This window comes from Nanorana parkeri, unplaced genomic scaffold, assembly GCF_000935625.1.
Source record: "Nanorana parkeri isolate BGI_ZX_2015 unplaced genomic scaffold, ASM93562v1 scaffold1592, whole genome shotgun sequence".
Taxonomy (NCBI): Eukaryota; Metazoa; Chordata; class Amphibia; order Anura; family Dicroglossidae; genus Nanorana; species Nanorana parkeri.
Window position 1 is genome coordinate 68,027 of NW_017307860.1, and position 19,566 is coordinate 87,592.

Sequence of the window (19,566 nt, forward strand, 5' to 3'; positions counted from 1 at the left end):
GGTGTTTCACATATAGGCGATCAGCGGGTCCATAGCCCGCCGATCGCCTATATGTGATTTCAGTGCAGCGTTGCATGACGGAATAAATGTCAGTCAAAGTACCGCAGCGCTGAATACTGAAAAATGGCCTGGATGGGAAGGGGGTGTAACACCGCGTATGTCAACTGGTTAAAGGCCGAGTTCACCTTTTAGACCATGTCAGTACCTGACCTCCCGAATGGTTGCAGATTCCCACAGACACGCATGTGGCAGCCTTCCCAGAAGAGTGGAGGCTGTTACAGCGGCAATGGAGGTCGATTTGATAATGATACCCATGGTCTTGGACTTGGATGTCCAACAAGGTCACATAGGTGGTGATGGTCAAGTGTCCACCAAGGTTTGGCCATATGGTGCAGTGAGATCATTGCATGCATGGCCATAGTAAAGGTACTTACAGACACGTTAGAACAGTTGTCCCGTTATTAATGATAGGTACTTACCAACATCTTGTGGCCGGGCTCTCCCAGAGGCCGACATGATTGGCCAGGAAGAACTTTGCTGCTGTTTTCCACAGGATAAGCCAACCCTTACCTGGTCCTCCTCTCTCCTATATAGGCCAAGATAGACGCATGTAGCCAATGTTCCTGTGTATACTATAATCTTATATTAGAAGCTTCTCTGACCTGTGGCTGCAATGAACGATGGATCTTTTTTCCCCATGCAGAACACAAGGAGCAGAGCTCAGCCCGTCACTGAGAAGCAGCACAAAATACCTATTGGTGACTCCTTGGTAATCGGCAATGATCCGGCCATCTTTGACAGCAGGAAACCTCAAACGAGACAGACAAGCTGCCACAACTGCGGTTTGTTTGGTAAGTCTGCAAACATTTATCATTGTGAACTTCATTCCCTGACCCTCAATATGCTTGTGACCTCCTTAAGGTGCCTTTCACACGGGCTGATCAGGTGTGGATCCGTTCGGAGAAGTACGGATGGGATGTCACCGCTGTGGCATTCCTGTCCCCCCCAGTTTTTGTCCTGCATCTTGCTCTGGAGGAAATAATTAAGGCTGCCAGACTCCATGTCGGTTTATGGGGAGACGGATGTAAGTGGACAGGCGTCCGTTCACATCAGATTACCCCGGATCCGGGACGATCAGGCGAAACGGAACTCTGTTCCATTTGTTTTACAGGACCGGGCCGGAGTTGGGTGTAAATGGGACGCCTGTCGATTTACACATGGCTGCCTATAGACTAGCATTGGGGATCCGATTGAAAAACTGACAGGTCGACTCGGAACAGACCACTCGTGGCGTGGCGTGGCGACCATACATCCACCTGGATGCATATAAGTCAGCTGGGGGTCATTACAGTTGGTAGCTGGGCTCGGCTGGGTGTACAGTACACTGCGTGTTTAGAGCCCATTAGGTACAGAATGGATCAAGGTGTTATCTGACCCCTGCTCCTTCTCTGTGGACCATCTGCTTCTGAACTTGTGCTTCAGTTTGCATTCTTTGCATGTTATCATGCATTCTAAATGCACTTTTTTAATTTGCATGCTGTAATGTATGTTAACACGCCTTTTTTTGCACTGATTCTTTATACCAGAGGTTCTCAACCTGTTGCCTCAGGACCCACCTTTGTCCTTGGTCATTAAGTCGCGACCCGAGTCACACTGCAATGGAATGCGTGGCATTAGGGTGCAGGCGATCGGACTGTGGGTGGGAGGTTCGTTTGGGGTGCCATTCAAATTAATGGCAACACAATGCACCTCCCACACTAGAACAAGCAGTAGGTGCATTTGCGTGGTGCAGTGCATTATTTGCATGGGACTTTGTGATTAAAGGAGAACTATGGTGTCAGGGCTTTTCCCCATAGTTCTCATTAGGGTAACGGGAGGACACAAACTAGCGTCCTCCCGTCACCCTAGGCTCAGTTTCCTGCGAGCTCTAGCTTCCTATATACTGAGACGCCTCAGCTCGCTGTATACTGAGACGCCGCAGCTGAAGCGGATCCCGACAATTATGTCTGGATCCGCCCAGCTGCGTGACTGACAACCCCCTATTTTCTGTGCAGGGTCCCGTAGGTGTTCTAGATGTCACATGACCTACTACTGCTCCGAGGATTGCCAGATTCAGGATTGGAAGTCGCACTCCGTTGTGTGTAAACCAACCATTACGTGAGTGATCACTCTGATCCCCGGGGTGGAGGGATTGCAGAGGAGTCCGGTTTTTAAGATGGATCAGGGGTATTTGACACGGACCATGTATCTGGTTTATGGTGCGAGGGGTATGGCTGTGGTACGGCAGTTATTGGTTAGATAATGCGGTCTAGATTATAGGTTGAGGGTTTCAGATAGAATAAGTTAGTGACAAAGGACCCGGAGACTGCCAGATGACCCCGCTCGGAGCGCCGCCCACCGGAGCAGCAGTGACGCGACGCTCGGCGAGGTAAGTAAAAAGACGCGCTGGCGCTGACTCGAGTATAAGCCGAGGGGGGCACTTTTCAGCCAAAAAAATGGCTGAAAATCTCGGCTTATACTCGAGTATATACGGTACCATAGGAATACATTGGACGCAGTTTTGATCCGGTCTGCACCTCCTCTGCTCTGGATCTGCTCCGCGCTTGGTGTGAACAAGCCCTGAATGCCGACACTGCAACTTTCCTCATTACAACACAAAGTCCACCAGCTGATTGTAATGAGCACAGACCCTCCCCCATGTTCACAAGCTCTCTAAGGGCCTGTTCACACGACGTCCGTCCGTACGCTCCTGCACTAAAAATGCATCCCCATGTGCTATGTGTTTTATGGGCTACAGTTCTCACGTGCGCAGTCCGTTCAGGTTACGATAGAAAAATACTGCATGTCACATTTTGTCCTGTCCGAAAACGCGTCAAAAACGCACTGCACTGCAGCTAACATACTGACAGCCCCACTCCCAGTTTAAAAAAAAACTATTTTTTGCTGAACGCATCAAAAACGCTGCAAAAACGCACTGCATCAGTAGCACCGCGTCTGCAGATCAGGACCTGATATCATGTGAACAGGCCCTAAGTTCAACCAGGTGGATGTTGCGGCCTCCTCTGTTGCCAGCTTCGGGTGTAAAGTCCTTTTAGGGCCCATTCACACCACATCCAGATTATCTCCAGACCCAAAATGCATCCTAATGTATCCTATTTATATTTTAGGGTTGTTACTGATTAAAATTTTCGTGTTCGATTAATCGAAATTTTTTTTAAATCGATTCATTTCGATGAATTATAACGCAGATAGAGATCCAACTACACCGGCCTATACACATACAGCACAGCAATGAAGTAATACAATGCACGAGGATCACACCAATCCAGCACATTGTTAATCTCACGTGCCCCACTCAATATGGCTGCCGCTTGAGTGGGGCAACTCCGAATAATAACGTGCTGGATTAGCGTGATCCTTGCCTTGGCTCGTGCAGAAAGTTTTTTTGTGCAAACTCACCGGCCCAAGTGGCTCCGTCAGCTAACGAAGGGAGGAGGAGTCCGGTGACGTCATCGGACTCCTTCCCTTCGTTAGCCGACGGAGCCACCTGGGGACATCGACGTCACCGGACTCCTCCCCTCTTCCCTTCGTTAGCCGACGGAGCCACCTGGGGACATCGACGTCACCGGACTCCTCCCCCCTTCCCTACGTTAGCCGACGGAGCCACCTGGGGACATCGACGTCACCGGACTCCTCCCCCCTTCCCTACGTTAGCCGACGGAGCCACCTGGGGACATCGACGTCACCGGACTCCTCCCCCCTTCCCTTCGTTAGCCGACGGAGCCACCTGGGGACATATATATATATGCTATTTCTGGTCTCTGTTCACACCAGCGCAGTTCAGGATCAGATCAGAAAAATACCGCATGTCTCATTTTGTCCAGATCTGGTCCGGAAAGTGGTGTGACCCTGACCGCAGTTCCTGTGTATTCCAGACCAGACAAAATGAGACGTGCAGTATTTGTCTGGTCTGGAACGGACTGCACTGAACAGAGGTCAGAAATAGCATAGGGATACATTAGGATGCATTTGGTCTGGAGATGATCGGGATGTGGTGTGAATGGGCCCTAAGGCAAATCTTTCAGCTGTAGGCAGCCCCCAGTTATCTGTTTTTTTTATATTGGACCTGGTAGTGATTGTTGCCGCATTGCCCAAGTTTAGCTGATTTTTGGTGTCCCAAAGATTTTAGACTTCCTTCTTTCCTCAAAGAACGAGATTAAAAAAATAGGATTTTTGTACTCGCCATCAATTCTTTTTCTTGGAGTCCAATGAGAGACACCGGTCCCACCCATCTGTGTTTTATGGTCCTGCTCTTGGTACTGCTTTGCTACTACTGAGGCATGCTGGTAGTAGGAGCAGTTATGCGCAGGGCTGGCCTACAGTTTGTAAGACTTCTGTGTCCCTCAATGGACTCTTAGGAAAATAATTTTGCAGTCATATAGTCTTAAAGGAGAACTATGAGGGGGGGAGAGGGGGGTGCTTTTGATCACCTCATAGTTCTAGCCGACCTGTGACAATGAGACTGTCACTGTTCGGCTCAGTAAATCGGGAGGTGAGAGAACACATACCGGCGTTCGCTCGCCTCTCGATCCTGTCACGGCTCTCTGCTGTGACAGGGGAGGGGCTGGATTCCCCGCTCCGATCCGCCAGCACTGACTGGCGGAACGGACGGGGGAGGGGGCGGGTACAGCTGGCTCTGCCTCTAGATAGGCAGAGCCAGCTGTCACTCACGCAGCTGGGCAGATCCCGTCCTCTACGTTGGGATCCGCTCCGGCTGCGGCGTCTCAGTATACCGCGAGCTGTAGCTCCCTATATACTGAGCTTAGGGTGATGGGGGGACGCTAGTTTGTGTCCTCCCGTTACCCTAAGGAGAACTATGGGGCTAAACACTGACCCCATAGTTCTCCTTTAAGTCTTAGTGTCACGTACCTTGGAGTCTGAGTTGACGAGGGTGGCCTCTCTCACAACTCCGGTCCCGGAGCACCTGGATTGGGTACAGGGGCACAGAGGGGCAAGGGAGCCAGAGGCTGGTTAGCCTGTTGCGTCTGTGAGACGAGATGAAGTGCGTAGATCCAGGCAGGAAGCAGGATATGGATGCACCGAAAGTGGATCAAGAAGGCTCTAGATCAGATGAGCTGAGGAAGCTAGAAGCAGAACACAAGGCAGAAGGATCGTCAAGCAGGCCGAGGTCATCAATGAGCTAGCAACGTAGTACAAGGGGTGAGGCAGAATCAAGGTCAAAAACAGGCCGGGGTCTTCAGGGAGCAAGCAACAGCAGAGGGTAGTCCAAGCCGGCCGGGTCAGTAACGGGTAATCAGGATACAGGAACACAGAAAGCTGATAATCTGACAGCATAGGAGGATAGCTGAACGCAGCCTTTATAGCCCAGTTGGCGCCAAATGTTCAAATGACACGTCGGCGTGCACGCGCACACGTCTACGCAAAGACGCCAGCTCTATGGTCCGCAACATGCGCAGACGGCGACACTCTGGCTCTGGCTTTCTGACACTTTATAAATGTGGTAAAGATATGTACTACTATACATTTCCCTTTTTTAGCTTTGTCCATTCCTATTATTTTTAGGATGGGGGGTTCGATGTATTTCCGATCTTGTTAATAATTTTGGCAAATTGTTCATTTTAGGAAAGTGACTAATGGAGAGAAACCATTGAATAAAGATGGAGATTCAAAAGCATTTTCAAAGGTAACATGAAGTATCCATCGCACGTTTAGTAACTTAATTCCTTAAAAAATTGGCACAAAGGAACTCTGAATGTTTACCAAGGACCCCCGTGTTTTTGTTTCCCCCACACACATAGTAAGATTTGAATGGTCCGTACTCCCAGAGGTGTCTCTGTGCCTGTGTCACACGTGGGACACTGGATGCAGACCTCCTCGCTTCCAGGTTCAACATCAAACTGGACCGGTGTCTTCAGCTGCAAAGATCCCATTGCAGAAGCAGTAGATGCTCTGGTGACTCCATGGGATTAGTACAGCCTGGTCTATGCCTTTCTTCTTGTGAAACTCCTATCTCATCTACTCTGCAAGATGGAGGGCATTCTTGTGATCATCATAGCTTTGAATTGGTTCAGGTGGATGTGGTATTCCGAACTGAACAAACTTTTTGTAGACCCCCCCCCCGTGGACTTTTCCAGGCCGACATGATCTCCTATCCCAAGGACAGGTTCACCGTCCTGCTTCACGGTCGCTTGCTTTAACGTCATGGCTTTGCCAGTATCCAAATTCTCCTGTAGGTGGCAGTGTAACCCAATTGTCTTTGCATAATTTAAAGGAGAACTATGGGGTAAGTGTTTTTCCCCATAGTTCTCCTGAGGGTAATGGGAGGACTTAAACTAGTGTCGTCTTGTGACCCAAAGCTCAGTATATAGGGAGCTACAGCTCACGGTATACTGAGACCGCCGCAGCCGGGACGGATCCCGACATTACTGTCGAGATCCTCCCAGCTGCGTGATTGACAGCTGGCTCTGCCTATCTAGAGGCAGAGCCAGCTGTACCCTCCCCCGTCTGTTCTGCCAGTCAGCGCTGGAGGAGCAGGGAAGGGGGGGAATCCCTTGCGGGAGCCGTGAGTGACAGTCACGGCTCTCGGCAGGGACAGGATCGAGAAGTGAACGAGGAACGGTATGTGTTCTCTCACCTCCCGATCTATTGAGCCGACGTGTGACAGTTTCATTGTCACAGGTCGGCTAGAACTATGAGGCTGAGTGATTTTTACTCCCCTCATAGTTCTACTTTTTGGCGGTCATGGCTTTGCCAGTATCCAAATTCTCCTGCAGGTGGCAGTATAACCCAGTTGGTTTTGCATAATTTAATCCTGTGTCCGTTAATGAACTTTAAAGGAAACCGATTTTAAGTGCAAAAATCCTAGTTTGTGTTTTCTGCAGAATAAAATACATTTTGACTCGTACTCGAAGACTTAAAGAAAAAGTTTTGGCTGCAGTTTGGCTTCATTCCATAACTCTTTAAGCCAGTTATATGTCCAATGTAAGTACACAAATAACGTCTAGGCGTTGGTGAGACATGAATGGAAGGGGAACATTCTCATTGTGCTGGCTCTATAGTCCAGTCAGTGTAACGGGAGGGTGACCGAGAGCTGTGTGTGTGTACCCTTGGACGGAGAGAGGTCACGGATGTGCGGTGCGGTGGGAGTGTGGGAATCGCCGGAGTAGATGAGAAGAATTACAAATATTTGGCAGGGAGATCCGTTGACATCCATGTATTCCAGCTGCGTAGTTTGTTCAGTGTTCAGCTCTAATCTCATGCTGACAGGCGAGATGGAGGACATGATGATTTTTATAAAGTGTATTAATCGGTGAGTGTGACGTCTGTCCAGATTAGAGTCCTGCTGTCGTCGCAGTCTTCTCATTTTATCCGATTTCCCTTTTTACATGTTGCTCTGTGTTTTTAAAGCTGAAGTTTTCTGCTTATATGTTGCCTTCCCTGGTCCCCCCCTCATCAACATAATGACCTTTCTGTTTTCATGACATACCTTATTTTAGACCCAGTGATGTCATTTCTGTTTGTGTTTCTCTATGCAATGCAGGCAGATCATGGCTGGTTGGAGGGGCCGGCAGGGTGCTGTGCATTGCTTCCTGAAAACATCACAGCACCCGACCTCCAGTACTCCTGTGAAGAGCCCTCAGTGCTAATGCAAGCAGTGGGCGGGCTTTTGGGAGGAGTTATGTAAATAGAAAAATGCCTTGTTGGGTGGGTTTCAGTCTGGAGAAGCATTTCTGGGCACACTGTATCTGCATGAACCCCCTAGGTAATGCCCACGTCTCCTCCATGATTGAATGACTAATGCTAGAAAGCTAGATGATGCTTTACGTCCTCAAGCCAGGAAATGAGGCGGGCTCTATCGGACTTGCTGCAACTTTTAATGCACATTGTGAGAATATGTGTGTGAAGGTTCTCATTCATCCAGGTCATGGTCTATCTGTAAAACATAAGTCAAGGCAACTGGACTTGCTGTGTTTTACTTGAAGACATTTCACTGGACATCCGACCGGCTTTCTCACTTCTGAATTGAGAAAGCTGGTCGGATGTCCGGCGAAACGTCTTCAAGAAACATACAGCAAGTCCAGTTGCCTTAAAGGAGAACTATGGGGTCAGGGCTTTTCCCCATAGTTCTCCTTAGGGTAACGGGAGGACACGAACAAATGTGGTTGTTTCTCCATCACAGGGCAGTCTAGATGACATCATGTTGTTTGCAAACAATCTCGGAGTGCCAAGGCTACAGCACTGTGATGAACATCCTGTACTAAACTAATTAAAAGCTCGTATAGTGGAACTTGGCCAAACCAATAAATATCGTTCTTCTATCTGCCAGAGTACAGTGTATGCAATTCACACACATTCTATGACCCTGTTATTCAGAACCTGCAGCGTTACAGCTTCCTATGTCACCTCCTTCACCAGACACTTGTGAGGTCATGTCCTCTCCACATGGTAAACCAGAATTAAAGGCCAACTGCCCTCCCTATTCCATACAGTGTATACCCCCCTACCAGTGATGCCGGATCAGCTGGTGACCTCCTCCTTTGGCTATGTAGAAGATAAGTTGTCCGCACACCATTCTGCTTCAGAATGTCCTTTCTATTCATATGCCTTTAGCGTGACATGTGACTGCAACATTTCGGAGCCTCACGGGACCCCTCCGTCAGGCAAAGTGTCACTCCGAAACGTTGCAGTCACATGTCACGCCAAAGGCATATGAATAGAAAGGACAACATATCTTCTAGATTGTGTATTGTGGCGCCATCCACCAGTTGTTCCAGCACCCATTGAATTTTGGGGTACATCGGTATTCTGTGTGAATGGGATATTACAAAGACTCCTCCTTTTGGCTGTTGCATATGCCAGCTTCATTGGTTCCTGCAAGTAGACGGCTTTTCCAATAAGACCTATAGAGGAAGCCGTTGCACCCCAGCTCACTGAAGAGGATAGGTGTAGGCTGCGGTCACCGGAGGTTTTTATGGCCCCCCCCCCCAATGCTCTTGTACACTATATGGACACCTAGTCATCAGGTTGTTATGAGATTGTTGGGCATCAAAACCATGGAGTTAACCTCACCACCACCACCTTATGGCAATAAATATGAAGTTGCCCCCTTTCTGTGGCTACATCAACTTTTTCCACAAGATGTTATAGTATGTCTGTGGGAATTGGTCCCATTTGTGAGGTCCTGATGTTGGATGAGAAGACCTGACTTATAATCATTCTGATTCATCCCAAAGGTGTTCAGTAGGGTTGAGGTCCGGGCTCTGTGCGGGACACTGGAGTTCCTCCACCAAGCTGGTCACCCCATGTCTTTATGGAGCTGGCTTTGTACACAGGGGACAGTCATGGTGCAACAGAAAAGGGTCTTCACCAAACTGTGACCACAAGGCTGGAAGAGCTCCATTGTCTAAAATACAAAATGTATATAAACTAATGCAGCCGCCACATCTAAGGACTGATATCTTCGTAACATTGGATTGCCGCAGACAGCATTGCATTTGGTCCTTTCTTCCCATTTTGTTTCCTCCTCGTTTTTTGTGACTTCTATCCCTGATCTTTCAGTGTATGCTGTGCATTGAATTATCCTTTTTTTTTCCGCAGCCTCCTGATACTCCAGTTCCTACACCCAGGAATAAAGAAGAGGATGGAGGCAGGGTCATGCTGTGTGACTTAAAGGTGGAGACCCTCAGTGAAGGAAAAGAGTTGCAGGTGATTGCTTTATACGTTATAGCGCTCAGCCTGATGTGGTTTTAAGGCAGAAATATAAATTCCCTAAATTGGTGTCTTGCATAGTGTAAAGGTCACATCAACAACCACAGGACCCAGGGGCGTAACAATCGCCATAGCGACCCAGGCGGCCGCTATGGGGCCCGGGCACAGGGGGGCCCGGCCTGGGTCGCTATGGCATGTGGGGGTGCTGGCTGTCACAGACACAGCTCAGCAGCGGCCACGGCGCATTTCCCCTCATAGCTGCTGCGGAGCTGTGTCAGTGACAGCCAGCCGCTGCGGCAGATGAGGGCGGTGTTCGGAATGGAGGAGGCGGGGCCCGTCGATAGCAGAGGGGACGGAACAGGAGGTGGGACCCGGCGACCACAGAGGTTGCTGACAGCTAAGAGATCTCAGACCCTGCAGAGCCCACTATAGAGAGTCTATGGTGGGCTCTGCAGGGTCACTCTCCGCTGGGGCTCTGCAAGTGGCATAACTAGTAATCACGGGGCCCCGTACAAAATTTTGCTATGGGGCCCTGTGATTTCTAGTTATGCCCCTGACAGGACCTATATATGGCTTTAGTCTAAAGCTCTTAGCAGGCTGAAGCCTGGCCACAAAATTACCTAATGGAAGTGACTGCATTTCAAAGACATTTGTCACGTACCTTAGGGGGAGCCTGAGATGACGAGGGCGGCCTCTCTTGCTGCTCCAGTCCAAACACCCCTGGATGGTGGGAACAGGTGCGTGAGGACATGGAGTGGCACAAGTGCAGGTTGCAGAGGTTCCTGTGCAGGATGCAGGTTGGTTTACAAGATCCTGGAAGCAAAGTAACACAAGCCGGGTCATCAACAATCTGACAGCGAAGTACAGAATCGGAAGGCAGGACGTAGTCGGGGACAGGCCGGGTCGGTAATTTGCAGGCAGCGTGGTATCCAGGGAGCAGGCAGGAGAGAGGTCAAAGACGAGCCGAGGTCAAGGAGCAAGGTAAAGCAGGCCAGGTTGGTAGCAGGAGATCGAACAAGGTAATAGCTGAAGATCAGTCAGCAGGGAGGTCTGGGTGTCTCAGCCTTAAAGGAGAACTATGAGGGGAGTGCTTTTCACTCCCCTCATAGTTCTAGCCGACCTGTGACAATGAGACTGTCACAGGTCGGCTCAGTAGATCGGGAGGTGAGCGAACACATACCGGGTTCGCTCACCTCTCGATCCTGTCGCGGCTCTCTGCCGTGACAGGGGAGGGGCTGGATTCACCCGCTCCGAAACGCCAGCGCTGACTGGTGGAACGGGAGGGGGTGGGTACAGCTGGCTCTGCCTCTAGATAAGCAGAGCCAGCTGTCAGTCACGCAGCTGGGCGGATCCAGACATAATTGTCGGGATCCGCTTCAGCTGCGGCGTCTCAGTATACCGCGAGCTGTAGCTCTCTCTATACTGAGCCTAGGGTGACGGGAGGACGCTAGTTTGTGTCCTCCCGTTACCCTAAGGAGAACTATGGGGACAAGCCCTGACCACATAGTTTTCCTTTAAATAGCCCTTTTGTGCCATCATTAGGAACGGGCGTGTTGCGCGCACGCCCACGTAGAGGCACGCGGCCGCGCACCCTCCTCTGTGTAGGAGGACGATGCGCATGCGTACTTGCATGCACAGGTGCCCGTCCAGCATTCCGGCCACACAGGCTAGCTCTGGCTTCATGACAACATTACAATTCCTCAACACTCCCTTCGCTGGTGATTGGCCGGAGTGTCCCGCTAAACATTCTGGAGCTTCAGGTGATTAGACTGTCAAGTGTTTTGGCTGACCTGCTGTCCGGTTATCTTGATTCATTTGGACAGCGATACACGGTGGCATATATTAACCATGAGGGAGGAACAAGAAGTCTCGCTGTGGCAAGAGCTAGCGTGAATCTTGTCTCGGGCACAACATTTTCTTCCCAGCTCTGGCAGCTGTGCACATCCCCACTACGGACAAGTGGCAGTCAGATTTTCTCTGCTTGCAGTGCCTTGACCTGGGAGAGTGGTCCAAACCCATTGAGGTATTTCAGGACCTGTACCATAGGCAGGGGATGCAGGATGTGGACCTCCTAGCCTCCAAGTACAACATCAAACTGGACAAGTTTGTATCCAGTTTTAGGGATCCACTGAACCTGCAGTGGATACACTAGTGGCTCCATGGGATCCGTACACCCAATTCTTTGCCTTTTTATCTACTGAGGTTTCTTCCTGAACTGCTGCACTGAATCAAGATGGAGGGCATTCTGGTGGTTCTCATAGCCCTGACTGGCACAAGAGAGGGTGGTACGCTGACCTGGTCAGACTTCTCGCAGATGCACCGTGGGTTCTGCTAGACTTTCTGGACCTACTGCCCTGAGGACCAAGTTACCACCCTGCTTCATGGCTTGCTGGCTTTAACGGCATGGCTGTTCAAGCCCAGGTGCTAAGGGACAGGCCCGTCTCTGAAAATCTTATACCTAGGCTTTGCAAAAAGTAGACTTCCTGTCATGGAATGTGGCAGATGTACTTTGCTTGGTGTCAGTTTAGAGGCGTTCACCCCAGGACTTTCTCTATGGAGAACAGATCCTTTCATTCCTTCAGTTGGGTCCCCATTTGGCACCATAATGGGGCCAGATCTCTCTTTATGCTATTCTTTCAAGAATACAGTCAACTCAGCTCTAAATTCTTCAGCATATCAAAGTGTGCTTAGGAGAACTATGAGGTAAGTGTTTTTCCCCATAGTTCTCTTTGGGTCACGGGAGGACATATACAAGCGTCCTCCTGTGACCCAAAGCTCAGTATATGGCGGGCTATTGCCCACGATATACCGACAGCGCCGCAGCCGGGACGGATCCTGACAAAACTGTCTGGATCCACCCAGCTGCGTGAGTGACAGCTGGCTCTGCCTATCTAGTGGCAGAGCCAGCTGTACCCGCCCCTGTCCATTCCTCCAGTCAGCACTGGAGGATCAGAGAGGGAAGGGGGTGGGGGGGATCCCTGCAGTGAGCGGGGACTGACAATCACCGCTCACTGCAGGGAGATGATCGGGAAGTGAGCGGATTGGTGCATGTTTCTGCTCACTTCCCGATCCATTGAGCCGACGTGTGACAGCTTCTTTGCCACACGTCGTCTCCAACTAATGAGTGGAAATCACACCCCTCATAGTTCTCCTTTAACCCCTTCATGACTGAGCTTGTTTTTAGTTTCTGTTCGGTAATGACTGGACACACTTTTGACATTGTTGCCGTGTGATTCTTCCACGTCAGTGATATACTTTCCTACAAAGTGCACCCACACATATTATATATTGTTTTTTAGAGGACAGATAGGGCTACATATTTATATCACATATGTGTGTCTAACGCCTCACTTGGGACAAATAAAATATAAAAAAAAGAGGAAAAAAACGTAAACAAAAACACTTTTTTCCCAGTTTTGATTTGTAGTATTTTTTTTTTTTACAAAACCAGCACAGCTAGAAAAAAAAATGCAATAAATACATTCATTTATTTGTCCCTTATTTTAATTTTTTTTTACACTTTTTTTTTATTTATTTTTTTTTACACTTTTCACCATTTTCTTTTTTTTTACACTTTATTACTTTTTTTTAAACTTAAAAATGTTATTTTATTTATTTATATCAAGCAGTCATTGTGAATATGGGCGGGAGCTGCGGCTGGCGTGTGGGCGGGGCAGAAGCTGCGGCCGGCTGGCGTGTGGGCTGGAGCTGCGGCAGGCTGGTGTGTGGGCGGGGCGGGAGCTGCGGCCGGTCTTTACATTTAAAAATCAGTTTATGTGCAGCTACCCCGAAATTAAGACCTAGCGGATTTCTGTAATATAAGACCTACCACCGAACTAGGTCTTATTTTCGGGGTAGGTCTTCTTCTATTACAGAAATCCCTGAAGATAGTGCTAGGTCTTACTTTTGGGGAAACACGGTATTACTGCTTGATAAATGAATACATTTTTGGTTATTATCAGGCTGCTTCAAACTTCAGAACAGCCGATAATAAGTTAGTGACACTGATCCTGCAGCAGTTCAGGATTCAGCTGTCACTAGTTTTCTGATTGTTGCAACAATGATCAGCAAACTGAAACATTCTTCTTTCAGGAATAGATACATTATGTGTCTATTACATTACATTATGTATCTATTCCTGAAAGTAAAAAAAAAAGGCAGTATACGATCCGAGAGAGATATCTCTCTCGATCTATACGAGCTGTCAGAATGCCGGTAAAAAAAGCCAGCATGTGTGTCCGCTCTGCTTTGACTGTCAGACACCCGATATTAAGGTATCGTGGGTGTCTGAAAAAGGTTAACCCTTTCATTAATGAATGCCTCTAAAGTTAGGCATCCATTAATGAATGGTAAAAGCTGATTCTCAGCGGTTACCAGCCCTCTAAAGCAGCAAATAACTCGTCACGTACAGTGTACGTCTCCCGTCACGAAGGGGTTAATGAAGAATGTGAGGCCATCTGTCTGAAAGTTGAAGTTAAACCAGAAATGGCTCTTTTAACCTAACAATCCAACGCACACTAAAAAGTCCGCCATTGCGATGGCTCAGAGGAAATGGAGGGTTACGCGCTGGTCTAGCCAAAGCCCTGATTTGAATCCCATTGAAATGTTGTGGGTATTCTGACTCTGATTGTTGTGATAGCGATATATCCCTTGCTGAGACCTCTATGCCTGGCCTGTATAAGCAGATATACTCACTGTGGACAATCCTTGTCAGATAGCTGAACTCGCCAATACCGATTCATTCAAAATGGTGCTTTATTCTGAACATCAAGGTTACAGCAGATGACAGGAACAGCAGATGAATGGTTATAGTATTGTGCGGTCAAAAAATGATGCCTTTTCTAGCGTACTATGCAGAGTACATGTGTCCTAGTTACATGTGGCCTGTTAGCTGTGGCCATGACACAGGAAGCACTGCACTCAGGAAGAAGGGTGGGGCTTACACAAAGAGGAACTGTGTCATTGACCCCAGGGATATCAAGGAAGGTAACATTGAAAAATACATACACTACCACAAAAGGCCACTAGATGGCAACATAGGAACTAAATATAGAATGACTATAGAAATGGTATAGGGAAACAATCTATATAAATTCTCATCTACTAATAATGCTAATAACATATTCTATGCCCCATTGGGGCGGCACAGTGGGGGTATTTGAAAGGGGCAGTTCATGAACCGAAACCCACCAACACTGTTCAACTGATGGACTTGTGCTTGGAGAAGTGGTCATCCCTTTATCATATATTCCCTTTATCTGTACACAACGTTTTGGATATCCGTTTTGCCTGCTAAAAACTTCATAGAGTCTACTTACCTCCTTCACGTGATTGTATGTAGTAAATGTTTTACAACGACTGGAAAGTGATCCCCTTTTCTTTTCATTTTTCAGGGTTGCGTTTCAGAATTTTCAAGCCCGAGCAATTTCTTTGTGCAAGAGTACGATGAAAGATCAGTGGAAACCCTCATGCAGCTTTCCGTCTTATTGAGTAAAATCTATTCCTCACCAGAGAACTTGAGGAAGGACTATGTACCGGAAATCTGGGAGATCTGTGCGGCAAAGTATTCTCAGGATCAGGTAAACCACTATTAGGATTAATTCACACCATAAGCAGTGCGTTCCGTTCCGATTCTGGCCGGAACGCACTGCCTGGCATTGGGCCGGCTCACTTTTTTTCACGGGCTGGAGGGGGCCGGCCGCAATGCTGCAAGCCCTAATTTGACCGGACCACAGGCGCAATGTGCCCTGCGATCCCCTGCGGGTGATCGCATTGCGGCCGGAGGGCGTGGCTACGATGCCATTCACTTCAAAGGCACCCCACACCCCCTCCTGCTGGGGATCCCTCTAGTGATAATAAAGATCTATATAGAGGAATCAGGACCTCCTTCCTCCTGCTGGGGACCCCTCTAGTGATAATAAAGATCTATATAGAGGAATCAGGACCTCCTTCCTCCTGCTGGGGACCCCTCTAGTGATAATAAAGATCTATATAGAGGAATCAGGACCTCCTTCCTCCTGCTGGGGACCCCTCTAGTGATAATAAAGATCTATATAGAGGAATCAGGACCTCCTTCCTCCTGCTGGGGACCCCTCTAGTGATAATAAAGATCTATATAGAGGAATCAGGACCTCCTTCCTCCTGCTGGGGACCCCTCTAGTGATAATAAAGATCTATATAGAGGAATCAGGACCTCCTTCCTCCTGCTGGGGACCCCTCTAGTGATAATAAAGATCTATATAGAGGAATCAGGACCTCCTTCCTCCTGCTGGGGACCCCTCTAGTGATAATAAAGATCTATATAGAGGAATCAGGACCTCCTTCCTCCTGCTGGGGACCCCTCTAGTGATAATAAAGATCTATATAGAGGAATCAGGACCTCCTTCCTCCTGCTGGGGACCCCTCTAGTGATAATAAAGATCTATATAGAGGAATCAGGACCTCCTTCCTCCTGCTGGGGACCCCTCTAGTGATAATAAAGATCTATATAGAGGAATCAGGACCTCCTTCCTCCTGCTGGGGACCCCTCTAGTGATAATAAAGATCTATATAGAGGAATCAGGACCTCCTTCCTCCTGCTGGGGACCCCTCTAGTGATAATAAAGATCTATATAGAGGAATCAGGACCTCCTTCCTCCTGCTGGGGACCCCTCTAGTGATAATAAAGATCTATATAGAGGAATCAGGACCTCCTTCCTCCTGCTGGGGACCCCTCTAGTGATAATAAAGATCTATATAGAGGAATCAGGACCTCCTTCCTCCTGCTGGGGACCCCTCTAGTGATAATAAAGATCTATATAGAGGAATCAGGACCTCCTTCCTCCTGCTGGGGACCCCTCTAGTGATAATAAAGATCTATATAGAGGAATCAGGACCTCCTTCCTCCTGCTGGGGACCCCTCTAGTGATAATAAAGATCTATATAGAGGAATCAGGACCTCCTTCCTCCTGCTGGGGACCCCTCTAGTGATAATAAAGATCTATATAGAGGAATCAGGACCTCCTTCCTCCTGCTGGGGACCCCTCTAGTGATAATAAAGATCTATATAGAGGAATCAGGACCTCCTTCCTCCTGCTGGGGACCCCTCTAGTGATAATAAAGATCTATATAGAGGAATCAGGACCTCCTTCCTCCTGCTGGGGACCCCTCTAGTGATAATAAAGATCTATATAGAGGAATCAGGACCTCCTTCCTCCTGCTGGGGACCCCTCTAGTGATAATAAAGATCTATATAGAGGAATCAGGACCTCCTTCCTCCTGCTGGGGACCCCTCTAGTGATAATAAAGATCTATATAGAGGAATCAGGACCTCCTTCCTCCTGCTGGGGACCCCTCTAGTGATAATAAAGATCTATATAGAGGAATCAGGACCTCCTTCCTCCTGCTGGGGACCCCTCTAGTGATAATAAAGATCTATATAGAGGAATCAGGACCTCCTTCCTCCTGCTGGGGACCCCTCTAGTGATAATAAAGATCTATATAGAGGAATCAGGACCTCCTTCCTCCTGCTGGGGACCCCTCTAGTGATAATAAAGATCTATATAGAGGAATCAGGACCTCCTTCCTCCTGCTGGGGACCCCTCTAGTGATAATAAAGATCTATATAGAGGAATCAGGACCTCCTTCCTCCTGCTGGGGACCCCTCTAGTGATAATAAAGATCTATATAGAGGGATCAGGACCTCCTTCCTCCTATTAAGGACATTAGTGGACACGGGTAGATGTGAACCTGGCCTTTATTAACTTTGCCTTATTCAGTTCCTCAGTCCATATGACATTTTGCAGTCAAACAACCACCAGCAATCGGTTTTGTCCAGATGATCCTCTGACATCTTCAGGGTGTCTAATCTAGGGTAGGGTTGCAGTAGATATCCCTTAGAGTAGCATTTTGTCAGGGTTTCTTACCCTTCCTTGTCCAGTCGAGCTGCAGACTGTCTTGTGTTGCAGTGTGTCTGACATTGTTCATTCCTCTAATGGCCAAACCCATAAACATTCTGCAACGACTAGCAAACTTCTGGCACCTTCCTGTCTCAGAGTGATGACGATGAACAGCCAGTTCACTATTTAACCATCAGGTTGTACATTTAGTCTCTGTCCTTGCGTGTGTTCTGATCTAACAACTGCTCCTTTTCTCCGTGTATGACCCTGACCCTGTTGTTCCTGTTCTCAGTGTATGACCCTGGCCCTGTTCCTGTTCTCAGTGTATGGCCCTGTTGTTCCTGTTCTCCGTGTATGGCAGACTGATCTCCTGGTTTGTGACTCCACCATCCTGCTCTCAGTGGCCACTGACCTGATTCAGCTGACTACCCACTTTGGCATCTGCTTTCTCCATTGTTTCTTGCCATTTTGTTTGTTTTCAATAAACTCCTTTTTAGATATTAAACCTGCGCCTTAAGTTTGTCTGTTTCCTTGGTTCCCTGACGCATTTTTCTCATGCCGTGTTTTGTTTCAGCAATGGTACCGGGTCCTGGTGTGCAATGTGGAGATAAGCATGAAGATTGCTCACGTCCTTTACCTGGACTACGGAAACCAGGAAACTTTGCCACTCTCTGAATTGCAGCCCATGCGTAAAGATCTAGGCCTGACCCCTCCTTGTGTAAGTCATGTATTGAATTTGTATTGGTTGGATGTTAATGCACTTTTATCGAGTACTTTCTGTATCTTTTAAACTGCAGCAAAAATACAATCTTTTTAATAAAAGTATAAAATTGTGGGATCCTCCGGCTTCTAATAGCCAAGAGCAGCTGGACTTTGGCAGTCCTCTGTGTTAGCAGATGCTGTATTCCATAGCTGTTAGGTTTTACAATACATCAACAATGTGTAAAGTGGAACCTTCAGCACTCCTCTGCAAGAGTATTCAGCGGTAAGAGGTGTAAATGTTTTAAATTACCTCATTTTTGCAGTGATTGCTTATTTTACAGCCCTGCCCCCTTACGTCCCACACGTGTGATAGGGATGCTAGGAATTAGAGGTGCACCGAAATGGAAATTTCAAAAACGAAACCGAAAATGTTTTTCATTTTCATTTTTTAAAAACTTTTCATTTTTTTAATATTTATTATTATTCATTTTTTATTACATTTTTATATTTTTTACTTTACTTTTAGGGGCTTCGGGGAAATATTAGGGGTCAAAAAAGTTATGAATGAACAGGAGTGTTCCTGTTCATTCATAACTGTGTTTACTATAACCACCACTATGAATGAACAGGAAGTGATGTAGATCTCTTCCCATTCATTCATAACTGAGGTTATAGTAACCATACCATGTCCTCAATTATGTACAGACACTCAGCGATCACTGATCACCGACTGCTTGTACCCGCTCTCCTTTCTGACACGCCGTCACAGGAGGCTGAGCGAGGGGTGCGGGGAGGAGAGCTCAGACTCCTGTGACAGCATAAACTGGCCCGGTTTGAGGTCACGTGACGACTCTCTCCTATCGACAAGAGGCGGCACTGTGCATTGTTAAGGACTAGTTCGTACCAGCCCATGAAGCGTTTTTTTCTGACTACACCAGAACACAGGCACTGATGTGCCACATGTAACGGTGCGGGCGATCGCACTGCGACTGGAGGGCGTGGCTGCGGTGCCATTGACTTCAATGCACCACCACGCCCCCCTCCCGCCCCAAAACGCTCCGGCACCAATCAGGCCAGAACGCACTGGGGCTGGTGTGAACTGGCCTTAAACGAAGCCTAAAATGCCAGCGACGTTAGTTATAATCGTCTCCCTCGCAGCCACAGAATCAGAAATATTGGTACGCAGTTAGATATGTACGCTCTTTTGTTATATTGTGTATAACGAACATACCAGAGATCTCCATTAATAGAGTGTTTG

The 19,566-nt window shown here is 48.0% G+C and overlaps 1 protein-coding gene across 1 annotated transcript in view; it reads left to right on the forward strand.

Annotated features, from left to right (window-relative positions):
• Window positions 1–286: 286 nt before the first annotated feature.
• The window catches only part of TDRD1 (tudor domain containing 1), a 54,628-nt gene continuing 35,348 nt past the window's right edge, over window positions 287–19,566 (forward strand). Inside the window, exons 1-8 of the mRNA XM_018570757.1 lie at window positions 287–376; window positions 704–851; window positions 2,055–2,157; window positions 5,644–5,704; window positions 9,619–9,726; window positions 11,717–11,836; window positions 15,123–15,308; window positions 18,181–18,324. Coding sequence (XP_018426259.1) covers window positions 287–376; window positions 704–851; window positions 2,055–2,157; window positions 5,644–5,704; window positions 9,619–9,726; window positions 11,717–11,836; window positions 15,123–15,308; window positions 18,181–18,324 — 960 coding nt within the window. The remainder of the gene's footprint in view (window positions 377–703; window positions 852–2,054; window positions 2,158–5,643; window positions 5,705–9,618; window positions 9,727–11,716; window positions 11,837–15,122; window positions 15,309–18,180; window positions 18,325–19,566) is intronic.